The sequence below is a fragment of the Pholis gunnellus genome (genome assembly GCF_910591455.1).
Source record: "Pholis gunnellus genome assembly, chromosome: 22".
Classification (NCBI taxonomy): domain Eukaryota; kingdom Metazoa; phylum Chordata; class Actinopteri; order Perciformes; family Pholidae; genus Pholis; species Pholis gunnellus.
Window position 1 is genome coordinate 11,205,229 of NC_136549.1, and position 19,494 is coordinate 11,224,722.

Consider the following 19,494-nt stretch of genomic DNA (forward strand, 5'->3'; position numbering starts at 1 on the left):
ACATTTTTATTGGATACTATGCAATTGCATTTAATGGGATACTAGACTATCACACTTTTATATGATTTTCTTGTGGCATACTAAAATACGACTTTATTTAGGCATTTCAACGGGGGTACTATGATTTCTTTAATGAAATTCTAATTGCACACCCATGCTATTTGATGTCATGCTATATTAGCACATATTTATGGCAATTATTTTTATTAAATACTGTATTATGACTTTGTTGAGACATTCTTATGGCATATATTAAGACAATTATTTTTTAATGGATTACTACACTAATATTTTAAGGCATATTAACCACAGCCACATATTAATGACATACTGTAGCAGGTAAAAACACTTTGCGTTGCCCAATTGCACTGCCTCCAAACCCGAAATATGCATAATTTTGTCGTTGACCTGGTATTTATCAGCATTTCAAATCATTTTATTTTTGTAGATTGACTGCAGAACAGTAACAATTCAATGTCTACATGTCCCGATAGAGAAGTGCTGAATGAGCAGCAGACACTTCCTTCCTGGGGCACAGGTTGTTATTAGCATGCTCTCCAGGATAAGGATGTCCCATCTTTACAATTAAGCTGCACTAAAAAGGAGAGCGAGGACGACGTCTCTACAGTATTCGCAGTCTTCTTTCATAGCGACAGCATTCTGCCATTAATACCACTGCTGGACAGCAGAGTGGAGCAGCTCTAGATGCACCCTTACTCAGTCACTACTATTTTCACAGAGGCTTTTGCAACTACATAACGCAGTGTCGCTGACAGCATTGCTCCACCAAACTTGCAATGAAGGCATGATTTATATACATGAGGGTACAGGCTAACATTCCGGCTTGTGCTGCCCCCTACAGTGGCAGTTGCTGCATTCTCTGTTCACACTGAGCATTTCTTCAGCTTACAGTATTCAAACACATCCATGCATGAATCAGCAGATGACCCTCACAAGTTCCTCACACTTATGTGTGTTTATGGGAGACCACAAACGCACACTGCAGACACATATGGGACTAATGAGTATGGTTCTGAGCCTGAAGCTCCCCATGTTCTGCCGCCCATTCAAGCAGCGCACATATATTCTCGTCCAAAGGCTCGTCTTGTGACGAAGCTGCAGACACATTTGTACTAGTCTGAACCGCTTCAGACTACCCCATCTTTTATTCAGGACCTCTTTGACTCCCCTGCTAACAAATAAATTGAATAAAAATCTCATTTTAACGAATTACCAGCTTCTACTGCCTGCTATTCTTAAAAATGATTTCTCTCTTACTCTCTCTTTTTCTGCACAAACACACGTTTGCACTTCTCTGTACTGTAGATCTCATGCCCTGGGCGTTCCCATCCATTCTCACTGTGTTGTAATTTGGATTGTGTTTCATGGCCCATAGATCACAGAGCTACAGTCGCATTGTGTGTGTGTGTGTGTGTTGGAATGAAACATGGCTAATGCAGGCTTTCTGATGTTTTCACTCAAATAAAAGCCCACACACGCGCACACTTCCTCTCCTCATCCATCCAGTGTTTGTTGTGTACATTTATCAACAGCTCACCTCTCCACCCAGCTCTTGTAGCTGGGAATGTCCTTGGCATAAAGCAGCTTGTTGGAGGGCGAGTCCTTCCCAAGGCGGTGTTCTGAGGTGGAGCAGGAGTCCATGAAGGTCTGGGCCACCACAGACAGACAGGCATCTGTGATGCTGCTCTTATGTATGTCAAACACAAACTGGGGGTTCTTGATCACATTCACCCAGAAACGCAGAGGTAGGCTGCAGGAAAAAGGACAAAGAGAACAAAGGAATTTAGTGGCACGCTAGTTGCGATAACACAAGTTTAATACTTTTATTTGTCATTATTTAATAATGTATGTATGTGTGCTGCAGCCAATCTCCATTCAAATGCATTTTCCTTAAATTTCAAAGTTTAAAATAAGAAATGCAAATGTGCAATTTACCAAAACTGAACTAGTCGTCTGTTGAAAAAAGAAAAAATCCAAGAGCTAATGAGACAAATGTACTTATGTAATTGTATGCATGTTGTCATTAAAATGTCTTTTGCATATATTGTTCAGTTACATCTCAGAGACAGAACACCCGAATAGCATCGTAAAACAGTCTGTGTCCATTTGAACTGCTCTGATGCCATTTTCATATTTCCTACAGCCAGCCAGGCAATAAACATGAACATATAATGCGCCAGAAGGGGAACGAGGATTCATTCACTTTGCAAAGCTAGTATACAGGCCCTGTTGTTGCTGATGTGCTCTATTTGATGTGTGTTCAGTTCAATAAAGCCTTTATCTTTAAAACCAGGTGGTGGCTGGCTCTTGTTTTTTTTTTCCAGCAGTGTCCAGGGGTCGTCGCTGGGGGCCGCACGGTGACACGGTTCATATTGCCTTGTTTGTGCAAGTGGGTCCTATTTTGTGCCTGTCCAGAATAATAAAAATATACATGTCTGTTTATTTGCTGGGCTTGTTTCTGCCAAAAAGAAAAGATATAGGGCCAGCTTTATCTGTGTGTTGCAGTGAATGGGCTCAGGTGGTATTAGGAAAGAGCTGAGCTACTTGGATCTCTACATCTTATATTCTCTTGGCTATGCATTTTTTAGCTAACGTGGCAAAAATCAAACAGGAAGGACACTGCAGTCTAACCTGCATAGGAGTGTCTCTGTGGGGCACAATATCAAAAGGATGAGGGGAAAGAAAACAATACAGACTGAAATGCAATCATTTAAATACCACCGGGGCTGCCCTATCATCCCACAATGCATTTGTCATTGCACAACCACCCACAAAGCCATTCAGATGTGCAATCTAACAAAAGAGGATTTGGACTCAGAGAAAGGAAAACTCCGCATTAAGACTTTAAAATTAATCTGAGCAAAGAATCTAGTGGGATTAGGTGCAGGGATCAAAGGGACATTAACACCACTGCTGTGCTGCCTTGATAGTTGTCAATCTGCCTCAGCTGCCCTGTGCTTTGAGGTACGTTCTATTTAAATGGGGCAGTGGAGACTACGACGAGCTTCCCCACATGACCGTGCATTCAAAATGATCACCATAATAACATCTACACAGCGTCTATTGTGTTGGAAATAGGCAAAGCACATAATTTGTCAGCGGTTAACTTGTGCCGAGTAGGTTTAAGAAGCCGAGGGATGGATATGATCGGTCCATTTGGTCAGGGATTAGGTTGACTATCAGCTGCCAAGATCAAGGGCATCTTTCATCCGAGAGGAGTTATGCTGGTGGAGTCCATTTAATAAAAGGACTATTTCCCTGCCCATCAATTTAAGACTACACAATGCTGTGAATTCAAACCGACTTAAGATTAAGTGTTTGTCCGCTACTCCAACAAGAAGCATTTGATAATAGCAACAGTATGTACAGTAGCGTTATTTACTAGATGCTGTTTGGCAGAGGCAAATCTCTGTCATGAATCAGAGTGCATTATCCTTTCCAAAGAGGCAACTACTCATTTTTTCTTTTCATTTGTCAAGCAGCAAAAACAATCACACTACTGTAAACCATATGTACTGTTTATCAGGTCAGTTCTTAATATTTTGACAGGCGCTATACGACTGACAACAACGAAAAGGAACACATAAGTACATCCACACCAACTAGTCTCCCTCTTCAGTAGCACGTCTCTTACAGTTTGCACTGACTGACACTTCTGGCGCACTGAGCCACTAGAATCCGCAGTTGTGGGATATCGTCCCATTCCTGTAGACGAGCCTAATGAAGTTGCTTGGGTCACAGATGTTGTGAGGCAGGCAGGGAACTGACCAAGCCTGACCTTTTTCATGCAGCGATCTAAGGTTTGAATGAAAAGCTTTACAAAGGTGACCTGACTGGGCATTGTTCCAACTGGACCTCTGTAGGCTAAAAAAGGCAAAAACCCCTTTCATGTGAATGGCAAGTTCCGATCCTTCACCGAGCGAGCTGTGTATCCGGAGAAAAAGAGCTTAAACTGATTGCAAACTTTCTGTAAATTACACACCATGTCATTTGACAGATTCCAGATAATTAACTCAACCCTAAAAGTCCTAGGGATGCCATTAACAATCTGAGTGGGCTGGGATTGTGGTATGACAGCGGTAGTTATCCGCCTGCAGAAAAGATGAGGGTGTGTGCCAGGTTTGCGCAATAATTAAAATTCTGTCTGTTGCATCTCAACATGACAACCAGTGCAGACAGAGACACAAACACCAAATACAGAAGAGTGAGGACGAGAGGAAACGCTGCCACTAATCCAAAAGATACCATCTGGAGATGCTCTTGGGAGCCAGTGACTCATGCCGGCACACACTTACTGTACACACATATAAATTACAGCTCTGTCACACAATGCAGCAATAACACTTTAACTGAATTTTTACTTGCACAATTAAAACTGACGTATGCATAACAGTTTACTTTAAAACCTCGATGAGGTTCCCAGTCTAATTTCATTATAAGTAAAGCTTTTAAATGATAGTTTTGAAAAACTAACAGTTGGTTAGTAGTATCATCGTAATATGATGGTAAGAGAAGCTAACTTGTAACAATCCAGGTCCTGAGGCACCACAGGCTGAGAGACTGATCTGGCATTAGGACTGCATCAGAGTACAGTGGAGCTCTGATGGGGGTAGTAGTCGGGTGAATAGGTCTGGCTGCAGTGATGGGTTGAAGTTAATAGCGTGTGTGATGACGATGGGCCCGGTAGGTTTAATGGGACAGGGGGCCCAGTATGGGAGGGGATACTGGCATTATTATTCCCTACCATTAGAAAAAAACGAAGGCTTTTGTTGTGGCGGACATTGCACTCCCCTTTGAGACGATTAAAGGTTACGGGTAAGCACACACAGTGAGAAGTGCAAAGACACCGGGCATATGCACATCTCACACAGAGAAGATATCTATGGTTGCATCGGCACAAACTACTGTGTGCAATCTAAGTGGCTTTCTGTGACGGTGTGTTATGATAAATTGCAAATCATTCACAGCCTTCCAGTGAGAGCCCTTTCCATTAAGAGTCCAATGTAAAAGCGACCCGCTGCACCCTCCGAAAACACTTAACACAAACTGCAAATAGCCCAATAACAGACGCAGAAAAAGAAAATTAAGACCATAGCATAAAGTAAATAATCTTTTTCCCCCCGTCTTTAGCTTCTCCTTTGTCCCTTGATGCACATCAATTTTATCCTCCCATCTCCATGGTTCCCCTGAGCCTTGGGCTGAGTGATGCATGCTGGGATTTTGGCAAAGGCCAGGAAGCTAATGAGATATTAGTGCGCATTTAACTCCCACTGAGTTCACTTCCCTTTCTTCACCTTTTCATTTCTCTCCTCACTGCATTCTGTTGCACTGTTGGTTATTTAACCCCTACCAGCCTCTTAAGGTGGGCTCACAGAGGTCAGTATGGTCTAAATTAATCAGCAGATATTAATTTAGGGGTATACTTCCTTCACCTGGGAGTGTACATTTGTCACTATGGAGCTTTTCACAGTGACAGGCGATGATTTTTGGCCCAGTTACCGATGATAATAGATAGAGAGTCTTGGCAGCCAATTGGATTAGCCCCTTGTGGATGGCTTTAATGAAGATTACATGCCCCTGTGGTTAATGGATATTAGGAAGGGAAGAGGCGTGTGGTGAAGCTTGGCACTGACACAGGGCAAAACCAGGGCAATGCTGTGTGAAATATGCCAAAATGTACTGATTATGTCTGCAGTGCATTAACTAACAGTGCAGAAAAAAAGGCCATGAATGGAGCCAAAGGCACCCCACTTGTGTATTAAGACTATATATCAATTGTGTGTCTGTCAAAGATCCAAGGAACCTCATCACCAGGTTCTCAAGTGTTCTTGACCTGAGCCCACTGTGTCTACATGTGTGTGCACGTTTCTGTGTTTAAAGGTATGTGCAGATTCAGGTGCTTCAACTCACCAGTTGCTCTTCCATGTGTGTCGGACATGCGGGTCATGGATGCTGTGTTTGTCGGCCTGCTCATCCAAGAAGTCAAACATGTATTTGATGGCCAGTGGCAGGGCGCTGCCTCGATGGGCCGTGCTGAAGATGGTCTCAAACAGGTCGTCCACAAACTTCTGTAATGTACCCTGGAAAAGAGAGACGGAAAACAGGTTATATGAAACCCTAACCCAGGTTTTTTTTCATTAAATGATATCACTAGTTACAGCCAAAACCCATTGCAGTTTTCAAAGGTGTTATAAACTTCTAGAAAGGTATTTCTATTGTCATTTTAGTTTCCACTGCTCCACAGGAGTTAACAAAGTTGCGCTCCATAGAGTGCAGTCATCTGACTGCCACGAGCCACTGCTGTAATATCTGAGTGAATGAACACAACCCACAATTGGCTAACACCCCGTCTAGACCACAAGTCTATCAGATGTAGTTTCCCCCTCGCACATCTCACACAACAGATACGCTCTCATTTTGATCTATGCAGAAGTCGTAAAACGTCCGTGTCTGAGATCCGTGTTACGGGCGTAGTGAGTGAGGAGTCAGTCGGAAGTCATTAGAAGTATAAAACAAGGCAAAAAGTATGCAGTTTGCTGCAGCAGAATGCAAGATCGGCCATGGACAGACACCAATGTGCACACTCATTCACTTCACAGACTCACTCTCGATTGCCGCCGTGCACACAGAAGCAATTGCCTGATTCTCCTGGCAGAGATGATAATGGTAACTTCTATGGAATATGAAAATGTATGTTATGATTATGTATTTTAAGCCAGATTTATTTTAAATTGGATGGGTGAATGTCACCATCTAATACATTTAGCAACGTACCAATTCCTAAAGTTGACAGATTGGTTTGAACGTATATTCTTTCCTGTGAGAGCTGTTGTGCAGTGCATGTCACTTTGTCCTCAAGCTCAGATGTTTGTGTGTCTGACTACTATCTCACAGACCTGGCCCCTAAATCTGCTTTGCAGCTTTGATGGGGGAAATTGTTATTTCACAGCTGACTTTTAATAATATCTGGGAACAGGAGGCGCATCTCCTAAGCCTCTTTGTGCTGCCGGATTAGCTCCCACACTGCACCATTGACCCTAATTTGATTTAATGTTGGCGACTTTAAGGAGGAGGAGGAGAAGAGAGAGGAGAGACAGAGTGAGAGAATCTAATCCTCTTGTAAAGAATGAGCTGATGGGATGCACGGGGAAAAAGGCGAGAGCGAGAGGTGGAAATGAAACGACAGAGGTTTCCTATCAGAAAAAGAGGCCATTGAGTGTGGCAGATGAGGTGTGTACAGGCACTGGCAAATAAAAATCCAATTTGGGCTGGAACGGGTGACCGAATCAGGGAGTCAAGAGAGGTAGAGGAGAGTGGGAAGAGAGAATCCCGTTAGTCCGACAATCACGGCTATAATTCTAATGTGGCCCACATTCCCGACAGCTTATCGTTTTTCTATGAAGATGGAATTACATATCTCTATATCATGCCCGCATTCCTTCCAAGTGACAGACCGCATTAGTCGGCGAAGGGGGAAACCTAACGTTTTTGTGTGTAGCTACCAAAACCTGTGTGTGTGCGCCTCGGGGACTTCGATGCATCAACACCGTCGTCGTCATCACAGGGTTCTCTTGTTCCTCGGTGGAGCTGAAACTGCCAACACACTCCCCCCCCCCCCACACACACAACCATCTACCCTGTCATTAGACCGCACTCTAAACACAATGTGTCATCGGGATGTTTTGATGCCATCTGCCTCCACATTAAAACGAGAGGAAAGCTAACAATCACAATGTTGAGGATAGCGCTGAAACGGAAATAGAGAGATGAAGAAGGGGACAAACGAGGGAGAGACGGACACACACACACACACACACACACTCTTGAGTGTATAAGTGAGGAAAACCATGCAATCCTTCCCGGTGCCCCTCCACACACATGAACACGCCCCTGTACCCACACTCAGTCAGAGTGACACTGATGGAGCTAATATGAGAGACGTCAGCGGCGCTGCCTGGGAGAGGTATTTATTGGCAAGGTGAAAGCCAAATGCAGTCAATTACGCTGCCTGTCTGCCCAATCATTTCTCACCAAGAGAGATGGCCGGCCAAGATAAACTGGTTATTTCACAAAAACAATCCATCTGGAAAGTTGATGTGCTGTCTGCAGTCCGAAACCACCTTTCCTGCATTCGGGAACGGGATAATGGCGGGGAAATAGAGCGGCTCACGGAGGCCAAGAGGTGACGGTCCACGTGTGTGTGGAGGACCATACGTTATGTGTCATGGTGACAGCTGCCCCTACCTCCAAATGTGCAGTCTCCCATTTGTTTATTCATTTTATAAGTTGCTGATCATGTCCTGTTTCGCAGACACTACCACACCCCTCTTGCCCTGTTGTTGTCATCTGCTTTAATTGATTACCTGACTTTGCTTATCTGGCCACACATCTCCACAGTCAAGGTATAGACCCCCCCCTTATATATAGCATGTATAGTATCTCCTTAGAATTGAAGTTCAAGGCATAGGATATAAAATTGATTTAGTTTACTGTACAACCGTACTTGGTCTGGTATGACCCGTAGTTTTTGATGGCTTATGTTAGCTGCGTTGGTAAACAATAGAGAAATCTATTCTTACGTAAGTGACACAACTGCTGCTTCTTGACTCTCTTCCGGTTGTGTTACGGTCACACTATGTTCGAGCATTAAGCATCAGGCTGTAATTGCTGCTGGTGGCCACAGTGGCAGTTGTTCAGCAACAGTTAACGGTTTCCATAAAGATTTTTAAGAGGGAACAGGGAAACAAAGAAAACAATTTGAACTTGTTTGCATATTCTCTGGAGGTACTAACTCAAAGATAACATGTCTCTCTGATTAAAGTGGTTGATGAACCGATATACCTATATGACAAATGAGTTTTATGTGGTCTGCTAAACAGGCTACACAAATTTAAGATTTCTTTCTATGCTTGTTTAATACATGTGTGTGTGAGACACTGCTTTTCAGACTCCTGTGAATTTGGAACACAAACACTGAACTGAGTTGATGTTCTCCATGTGAACTGCTACACAAAGGCAGGCAGAGGATCAAAAACAAACCGAAATGTTCTGGAATTAAAACATTACGATGTGAACATTTTCAGTTTGCAGCCTTTCTTTATGTTTTACCTTCTGTCTGTGCCTAACAAAAAGGATGTCTTGATGATAAAAAGAGGGATAAGGTGATTTAGGAGTGGCTTGGCAATTTGCATTCAGCTGTTAGATCAAAGTCACATTTCCCTCCGAACCAAATTAACTGCTTTTTTTCTCCTTCTGGGGGCCACTGTCGGATGGCACATTCAAAGAGACTCATTTTATAGCTATTTCTATTTTTGCCTGATAATTTTTTTGTTATTACAGAAACTCCTTCGCTAGCTTCATGGATCTTTTTGATATGCTGCCGCGTCAACACAACAGCGATGAAAAAAAGAAAAACAAACAAAAATATCTATTTTCTCTTTCTCACTTGAGGGGAGAGAGGAATACATTTGAATAATCTTACCCACTGAGATGACTCACCCGAAGTCAATATGAATATTTAAATAAATAAGGGGTTTCTGAGTCATGGTAACACAGGGTGAAGGTTATAGTACTATAGTACCCTTTTAGCCTTTCACCTGCTGAACTGCTGAAAGAAAAATACTAATAACTTCCACATACAGTACTTGAAAAATGCAACTGTTGGGATGGAGAGTGTGTGAGTGACTGTAGCACGAGACGCACATTACAACATCATGAGACATTTTCTAAAACACAAATGGCTCACCTTGGTAGCCAGAAGTCGTGTCAGGTAGATCTCAGAGACCATCTTGCTGCCGCGGTCGCCCTCCTTCTGGTCTCCGTGCTCATGGTTCTTCACCAGGTGCCAAACCTTGACCCCGCTCTCCAAGTCAGGCGTGATCATAGGAGTACGGGAACGCAGGCTGTCGGGGCTTCCAGTGTACTTGATCATGTTCTCTGTGAACAACAGCATGCATTAGTTAATGGTTTTTTTTTAATGTATGTATTTATGTACACCAATAAAGATCTGTAGACTACATGCTGAAAAAATCATTACAGAGTAGACACAAGACACATTTAAACCGTACTAAGGGCAGAGTTTGAGATAAATACAACCAGGCTTTAGCAGCATAAAACAGATTTCTTCAGATTTCTTGTTTTTTGCTTTTCTGTCGCTTCACCAAAGAGGCAGGGAAAGGCATAGCTACATGTCAGCAACAGAATACCATTTTTTGGCTCATGGCATTCGATTTAAAGGTCTGGGAGAGATTGGATATGAAACTTTTAGACAGTGTGCATGGTTAATTTTTCATAGCTTCTCCTCCATGGTACAAGACATGGCATCGACGAACGACACAAAATCGATGTCAGACGAGATTAAATATGTATGGCCCACCCATTGGCCGGGGGTTGTGATGACATTTCCAAAACACATGGCTCAATGAATGTTTACACAGTGTGAAAAGAATTGATCAGTGGGTGCGGTTTAGAGAGAGAAGTACAAAAAAAAAAAAATCATGACAGAAATCAATCTGACCAGAGAGGAAAGCGGGCGGAGTGTACGGGGGAGAGAGAGCAGGAAAAAAGACACAGTTGGAGAATGTCAGATACAGAGAATGTGTGTGTGTGTGTGTGTGTGTGTGTGCTCAAATGTAATAACAGTATCATCAACTGTAAATGTGATATTTAACTCTAGCTTTGTTATAAGACCTGTGTCAGGTATTCTTTGCAGGACTTGCATTACTTCTGTTTTTTTCTGGGACACTGGACATGTGTGACTCTAACTGTGCTGTTTCTGGGGTTGTGTGGGTGAAAGAAGATGTGTGCTGGCAGAGTGTTGTTCTCCGTTTTTTTTTATGGAAACATGACATTAATAATAACAATTATAATAATATTAACTGTATTTATATAGCACCTTTAATAAAACAACAGAAAACTCAACAGTGAGGCCCAACAAAGCCAAAGACAAACTCAGGTAAGAGTTAAACCCTGACAGGAGACGAAACAATAAAACCAATCCATACAATAAAATTAAACTAAGAAATAAAAGAAATATATATATATTACATATAATATATAAAAATAATTTAGATTCTGATTCGACACAGTGTCCGTCTTAATCACTGTACCTTTTTGCACAACTTTCCCTCCTGCTCCGCCCCCCCCCCCTCCTCTTCAGTAGCTATATTAAATTCAGCCTTGTCTCTTTCTTCACTATCAGGCCATTGTACTCATGGAGAGTTCAAAGTCACTCTCAAGTACCACACCAGTTGTTAAGTGGATCACACCTGCGTTTGAAGTCAATCCCTTAAAAAAAGAGATATTCCTGGCCCTCCTTCCCTTTTCTGTTGCGCTGCTCACCTTCTCCTATCTGGTCTAATTTGGAGCCGGAGAAGTGAGGTGAGACCGTATGGAGATGAGGCCATGCTAATAATGTGGCACCACATTTGATGTGTCTGAAGTGTTTGTGGCCAGTGAGGCTGGCCCTTTGATCAGCAACTAACGTGATGGATTCTCAGGTTCAAGGAGACGCGGAGCAGACGGACTGGCAGAAAAAAAACACTGGCACACGAAAGGATGCAAGGACACACTTTGGAGTCTCAAGAGGCCAGAACAAGAGATGAAAAGTCTATTTGGTCTCCTGTTATGTTTTAGAAATCCTCTCAAATCCTCTAAAATTCGTCTTTCTATGTCCATCAGTGTTGTCATGCAGGGTCCTGTGGATGCTTGTCACCAGATGTCCACTGACATGTGTGAGCGTCCACATTTCACCTCCCCACCCCCTTACTTTCTCTAATTACGTATTTTATAGACTCACATTTCAGATTTATATTGTGATTTGTTTGACTTAAATTACCCAAATGATTCATTACGTGTATTTTTGCATATGAGGATCATACATGTAGTTTCTACTCACCATATTTACTTGCAGAAGTCCGAGACACAGTGGAATTGTTGACTGAATTGTAGGCTGTAACTTGCTTGGGAACCAAGGCCATTACTGCATTATCAGTTACCTGAAAAACAGACGGACATATATTATGCAAATGACTCCTCAAAACAAAAGAGCTTTTTTCAGTTGTGCAGATTTCTAACACAACCAATCAGAAAACCCATAGATCACTGTGATGGTGTAATTTTTTTATTTTCCCCTCCATCTATTCTGGTTTCATGTGGATAACCAGAGAATATCATATTACCCTTATGTGCTCTATTCAGCCCACACGTACATATGACTGGCAGGGGGAGGGAGAGTTTAGTAGAGCACCGTACAGGCTGTGTGAGCGGGGATATCCCACAGTCTCTTTTCAATAATACCTTTCCTCTAGGGTTGGGTTGTGTGTGTGTGTGTTTGAGAGAGTGTGTATGAAGGTGTGAAGACTCAAGCAGTGTGTATCTCTGTGTTGGTCTATGTGTAAATAAGTGTGTGTAAATGAAGAAATTAGTCTATCATGCGCTCCTCCTTCCCAAGTCAGCCATACAGGTTTCAATTAACACAACTGGGATGTAGTCTGTCCCAGCTGTACTGTACCCCCCCCCCCCCCCACACACACACAGTATACCCCTGTTCTGCATAATCTGGCTACCCGTGCTGCAGGGTAAGCGGGGGTTAATTGAAGTGCTCTCTATCATAGTGTGGGTGGAAGGGGCAGGGAACAAGGACCAGGGGCCTTTGGTGCGTATACATGTGTGTGTATGTGTGTGTGTATGTGCGAGCTGGGGCCTTTTTAAGATTGTATCATTATGTCACCCAGTCACTCAATCTGCTCCTTATGCATAATATGTTTATATTATTGTAAGCAGGAGGCCCACAGGGCAGATTTTGTTATTCCTTTGTGGGGAGGCCCCAACTCTCCTTCAGCATGCTCCCTAATCACTGCTGCTCTTATATGTTGAATGGATATAAAACGAGCAAAGCACAACGGACCACAATGAAAAGGAGGAGTGGCATTCGGGGAAATAACATCTGGAGGAGAGGATAAAGACAGAAAGCGGAACAGAGTTACCTGAAATAGAGGAGGGGGGAGAGAAATGTCTCATTATTGGACAGAACGATCTGATATGGCAAATGGCAAATGTTTGCTTGTGGCTACGATGTGATGTTTCCCTGAACAAGAAATCAAAAGTTTGTGACGCAAACTGTCACATTGTAACTGAAGGCAGAGTGAGTGGGTGAGTAATGCTCGTAGCAGATCAAACCAGATCAGTTTGAAAGAAGAGAGCACATGATTCTATTGAGTGCGTCTGGTTGGTCAAATTAGCTTCTACAAAGACAAACTATATGTAGAGAACATGTCTGGAGGGCATCGCAAGACCAACTTTTGCAGCACATCCGGGTTGGCAGAAGTGGCATCATTCAATTGGGTGCATTAATGGATTTGATTAGGAAAGGATCTTCAATAAAGTGATTTATAAATGACACATTACAATGAAATGAAGTTAAAACAAGAGCAGAAATGCTATGAATGGAATCGCAGATGCCCTTGATTGAACTGAATGTGTCGGTGGCCTCCTCCTCCATTCCTTCCTCTTTGCGTAGCCTCCTGACATTAAGTGGATGGGAGTGTTTCCTTTTTTGTTTTTTTGGTCTGTCAAGGATAAGGTGCCCTTATTCCCGGGCCTGAAAAAATGAATTAACTTCTGTCTTCATTATCTTATCTCGGATTCAAATCAGCTCCCTAATCCATTCCACCCGCGCCTCATACTCCAAGCCTGTTGACACTTGCTGATGCTGACATTTAATTTAGGCAAACCGTGCAAACTGCACTTGGAATGGACAGTAGCTGCTTGCTTAGCTGCTCCAATTATTAACACCATGTTGACAAAGCAACCCTGTTTTTCCATCCAGTCTCATTCTGGTTGGCTGAATGGACAGCTGCTACTCATGAGGCACAAAACACCTGCAGATACATGTTGGTATGTTGTGCACGTCTTCCTGTTACTGCCTGTTAATATAGGTGTACATCCCTTACCTTTGCTATTAACTGTGCATATGCGTGCATGTAGTACCTTGTGTGTGTCTGTGACGACCGATGCGTCTACTCTGCACGTGAAATCTATGCCAACACTAATCCGTTTCAGAAGGAAGACGACACTTGGCCGGCATCAGATTTTATCTCAAGCCCTCTCCACACACACACACACACACACACAAGGGATTAGCTCCAAGTGCCACTGTTGTCGGTCACTTCCCTACCTGGCCCTGCCTCATTCTTCTCCTTCACCTGACAGATAAGTTCTGGTTGTGGTGTGTGTGTGTGTGTGTGTGTGTGTGTGTGTGTGTGTCCCTGTCAGGACTAAATGGCTGGAAAAGTTCTTTGACCGAATTGTCCATTAGATAGTTTTGGAGCTTAGTGCAGATCATCAGGTCACACAGCTTCAGAGGAAAAGGTGGAGGGGAGTTGAGAGGGCATCAGAGACAGCTAGAAATACTATAAATAGAGGGATGATGGGTGGTGAGCAAGAAATGTTCAAATAAATAGCAGGCTTTCAGGTTTGAATACTAGGCCTTTGTGCTCGGTATTTTTTTTCTTAATGCTGTCAGAAATATTGTGTTTGTGTACGTTTGCTGTGACAATGGGATGAAAACAACTGTACCCCTAAAGGGAAGATGTGAATGCCTTCAAATAGCAGATGTAATCTTTCCAACATAAGCTTCAGAAGACGCTAAATCTCTGCAGATACAAATCTTTTACTCCTTTCTCTGTGAGATCTAAAACTTTACAAACCCTTTGTATTTCTAAAACTTCAGTGATTTAGAAATGTTACAAATATATGTAAGTTAATGTATTTGTCAACGGTAATAATAAGAATGGTGTCCCACACTATAGAAACACATGGGCCCAAACATACTTTGACTCAAGTTCTTTAGGAGTTGAAATATTCTGGTTATATTCATTTTAATGCAGGTTTCACCTTTTTTGAATATACAGTCACAAGCATACCTGGTAATGGTACAACATGTTCAGTCTCTTCCAGTCCCCTTCGATCTTAGTGGTGACGTCTTCATCCTGCAGGATTATGCGCTGTCCTCGACCCTGACGCCATTCTGCAATTGCAAGGGAAAAAATAAAAAGATCAGGATATCTCCAGCTTTATTCACACAACACTACTGCTTTGAAAATATTTACTTTTGACTCTTTACTTGTTTTGCACAGATAAGATATCTCAAAATCTGCTTTTTTGTGTGCCGATATGCCTTTGGTACAAGGAACAATGCATTTTCTGCTTTTGGTGACAGTTGTGTTTTTAACCACAACAACAATTACAAAAGATAAACAGTTGGTTCGAAACCCTACGGGTATGTTAGCAGTGACAATCACTATGTTACATTGTAAAACACATGATGTTGTGTAAGTGGGGAATAAGAACAGGTTGGAACGTTCTGATAGCACTAATCTGCTTTGCATGCATCTTTATCTTGTGCCTGATTTGATCTATTCATATCATGTATACTGGCTGTATGTGTAGCAATCAAATTCTCCCCAGGATTAAAAAAAATATATTATTTTGTAATTCTTTGTAAATGTAGGTGAAAACATAAACGTCAAGAGAAAAAGCACGAGTGACCATCACTCTTTTCTAATCAGTCTGCCAGAAAACTCGTTGTCACTATCTCCATCTCCATCTTCCGAGGCTTTTCTTCTCCATCTCACATTGTCATAAAAACCCTGCATAGAACCAAGAAGAACTCAAAAACACAAGATCTAAAGAGTAGGAGTAGAATGGCAAAGCGATGTGCGACTAAAAGAGAAATGGCCCACGTGAAAGACGGACAGTAACAACAGGCGAGTTCAATTAATCACCCACTCTGCTCTTTTCAAAATCAAGCTCTCCCTCTTCAACTTCTTTCCATCTCTTCTGCTGGTGCGATCGATGGGTGTGATCAGTTGCGCCCTGCTTTCCCCTCCTCAAACCCACATCCACTGCTCTAAGCCCCCTGGCCTAGCGCCTCTTATTGTTATTGCTGGGAGCTTTGGTGGAAGCACACCAGGCTCATATTCACGGCAACAGTATATGGAGAACCAGAAGGCTGCAGACAGACTGCAGAGTACCTCATTTACACACTTTTACAAAAGCAACTTTCAGTACACATGACAGTGTCTTTCATTAAAAACAAACAGGATGGCATTTACATGACATTACAACCAAATGACATCTATAGAACATAGACACCAGGCTTCTCCACATCTATGCAACCTCAGCAGAAAACAAAAAGCTTTTGAAAGAAACACTACCCCAGCAACATTATCATAAGTGAAAAAGGAAAACCATCTCAAAAACAAACAAGCAGATGATTCCTCTATTCTTTTTGCAGACATCAAGGGGTTTCGGAATCCGTTATTGTGTCTGTGCTACTTGCTCTGCTTCCCACTTGTGTCGACCACCGTCATCTCCTATTCTGATCACAAACAGCAAAAACAAAGCGGCAATCACTGGGGTGCATGATGAGGCCCGTCTTCGGAGGATTGACCAGAATTGTCTTAGCGTCTGAAAAAATCTGCAGGAAATAAGAGATTCTCCTGTTGTTTTTGTCTATACAGTACATCTTCCCATAAAGATGCAAATGAGCGCCCGTCTCCAGACGAGGCTCAGTAAACACATGAAGAAATGAGAAAAGGGAAAGGAATAAATAAAAGAATAAACTTGGTGCGAAACCAGAGCAAACTGAGATTACTCCGATTCCCAAAGCCAGTGGTCGCTGCTCAGTCAGAGAAGAACAGTGTGTGTGTGTGTAGACTTGCATTTCAGACTCACACACAGCTAAAGAGAGATAAGGGCGTTGGGGAGTGTATGAATGCTGTGGTGAAGAGAAAGGCTGAAGGTGACTGTTGTACTCCACAGAGATGCATGACACACATTTGCTACTGGTAACACACAGAAGGAAACAAGACACACACACACACACACACACACACACACACACACACACACACACACACACACACACACACACACACACACACACACACACACACACACACACACACACACACACACACACAAGGCCTAGCTTCTTTGCTCTCAGGCCACATCTTCTCTGAAGGATTGCAGCAGAGGGGAATCAAAAACAATATCTGGGATAACAACACTCCTGACCAACCTGTCTCAGGACAGGCCTGCCACAATCTCATTATTGTGTGCGTGTGTGTGTGTGTGTGTATTAGAGACGGCAGAGCCACTGATATGACCTGTATACGTGTAGTAGAGTAGTGAAAAAGTGTGTCAAAATAGATCAATCAAATGGAAGACCTGATCACTGAAGCATTATCGTCAACACAAATAGCACAAGACCAAGAAATGCTAATTAGAACAGCATGACATGGAAATTGAAAAGAAACCTAAAAGCGTGAAAAGACAGGTCAAACATGTTCATGTCTGTTTATGGACTCGCGATTAGGAGAGAACTTTCTTCTAATTTGTGCAGCACGCCAGATACATCCTGTACACACATGTGAGCTTGCATTTACTCATCCTCATACTCACAATCACACACACATAGAGAGCATGTGGCCAGCTAACTCAGACAAGTTCTAATTCCCTTTCGTAATAAAACAATAATAGAACACATCCTGCCCAAAGGGGGCCATAAAACAATTGTATCCAGGAGTGCGTCAAAAGGCTACACCAATCTCTTCACTTAGCTATCACACAGGCAGATTCCCTACGGTACGCGCTCAGCCCGCCTTAAATCCGGGGTTGGTTATAAATATGCTATTACGAACACACAACAGGGGCCGAGAAAATCCATCCGGCAATATTAAACCATAAAAAGCACAGTGCCGGGTGCAGAGACAGCCCCTAGATATCGGCAGGCAAACAATCATGGATAACATTTGTTGTGCTCCCAAGCATGGATGTCTGTGCAAAAGTACTGTGTACAAACACACACACACACAGTGTACCAAACCCCCTGAACACTAGATGTCTTGCAGTAAAAGGTATATCATTGCCTTTAAAGCAATTTGCAAATATATTAGACCCCAGTTAGAGATACCTAAGAAATACAATTACACAACTCAGGGAAAATAACTTCATATTGTAGCTGCACATAGGGGTCATAAATGGCAACAAAGGCCTGTATTCATCTAATCAAGTCCTTCCTACACATCCTATTCTATCCTAGAAAGAAAGAAAAGAAAGAAAGAAAGGACACTAGAAAAATGATTTTGTAGGGAAGACATCACTGAGCGTCTGGATTGATTAGCTGATCAATCATCTGACTCAGACACTAGTCGACAAGAGAGTCGATCGATGGGAAGTTTGGGGAGGAGAGAGACCAATCTCAGACATCTGAGCCAGGATGTCAAGCCTCCCGAGGTTGAAAAGAAAGCTACTCTATATCTAGGAAGACTTGTACTTTTTAAGAGGGGCTGGGGAGGGGAGGGGGGGAGCCTTTGTAAAAATCAATGGGTGTCTAAGTTCAGCCTGCTTTTCTCTAGGCACATAGGGAAACACGGCATGGTTAGAAATGTTTTGACAAGCTGTACGGTAACTACAGGGATGCGCTGGAGCAGGAGTACAATCATGAAAGCTAGACTCGTAAATATCTCATCATTAACACGTAAGTACATAGAGAAGGGCAAAACTCTTCTGCAGTCAGTCATGACAGAACGAGATGGAAGGACTGTCACGGTAACTTCTGTCATTAGACCTATCCCAGCACGGTAATCAAACCGGTTTGTCTGCTTTCTTCACATTATTTATACATAACAAGACAAAGATTTGTACCCAGGTCCATATCGGAGGCTTTTAGGCGGTGGGAGTGTGGGACGTTCTTGTAGATGGCATCTAGGATCTTCTCCTTGCCCTGGCTGATGGTATCACAGTTCAGCACCTTCACCTGGATCTCTGGGCTTTTCTCATTCTCCGGATGGATGCAGTTCACCACCTGAGGCAGAAATATACAGAAATATGTACTGGGTATCTGTAGGTAAGAATTCTTGCAATATTTGTAACTGCAGTAACCTGGGAAGATACGTTTTCCAGGTTGGTTTAATACAAAGTCAATCTTTTGTAGAGAAGAGGTCTGTGTGTTTTTTGTTAATAATGCTGATTGCACAGTGAATTTTGTGTTCACTAGAAGTGAAATAATTGTGTGCTTGCCAAAGGGTCTTTGAGAGAATTGCAGGGGGGAAAAAAAGGATCATTCACCAGGGAAACTGTTTCTTTCTCCGAGCTTGAAGAGAGACAGCAATGTGCTACCTCAATAAATGAGCAGTAAAATAGCTAATTATAATATTATTAGCATATTCATCAGCACTGTCTCCAGGTGTTGGTGGAATTATCCAAATTACAGGATGAGCACAAACGCACATACATGAGAGGGTCAATGTGTTTTATTCCATCTTAAAGTACAGTTTCTACACGTCTATCTTGTGGGAAAAAGGGTTTCTACCGAAGTATTGGTGATTCTGTTTTAAAAAGCCAATCTGAAGCAAATTTCAAGGACATTTTTCATTTTGTCCCTGTCACAGCTATCGTGGACATGAA

At 42.5% G+C, this 19,494-nt stretch overlaps 1 protein-coding gene across 1 annotated transcript in view; it reads right to left on the reverse strand.

Annotated features, from left to right (window-relative positions):
- plxna4 (plexin A4) overlaps positions 1-19,494 on the reverse strand; it is a gene marked incomplete at its 5' end in the record, with an annotated part of 189,046 nt that overhangs the window by 5,339 nt on the left and 164,213 nt on the right. Inside the window, 6 exons of the mRNA XM_079183979.1 lie at positions 1,559-1,771; positions 5,932-6,101; positions 9,767-9,957; positions 11,918-12,017; positions 14,946-15,049; positions 18,733-18,892. Coding sequence (XP_079040105.1) covers positions 1,559-1,771; positions 5,932-6,101; positions 9,767-9,957; positions 11,918-12,017; positions 14,946-15,049; positions 18,733-18,892 — 938 coding nt within the window. The remainder of the gene's footprint in view (positions 1-1,558; positions 1,772-5,931; positions 6,102-9,766; positions 9,958-11,917; positions 12,018-14,945; positions 15,050-18,732; positions 18,893-19,494) is intronic.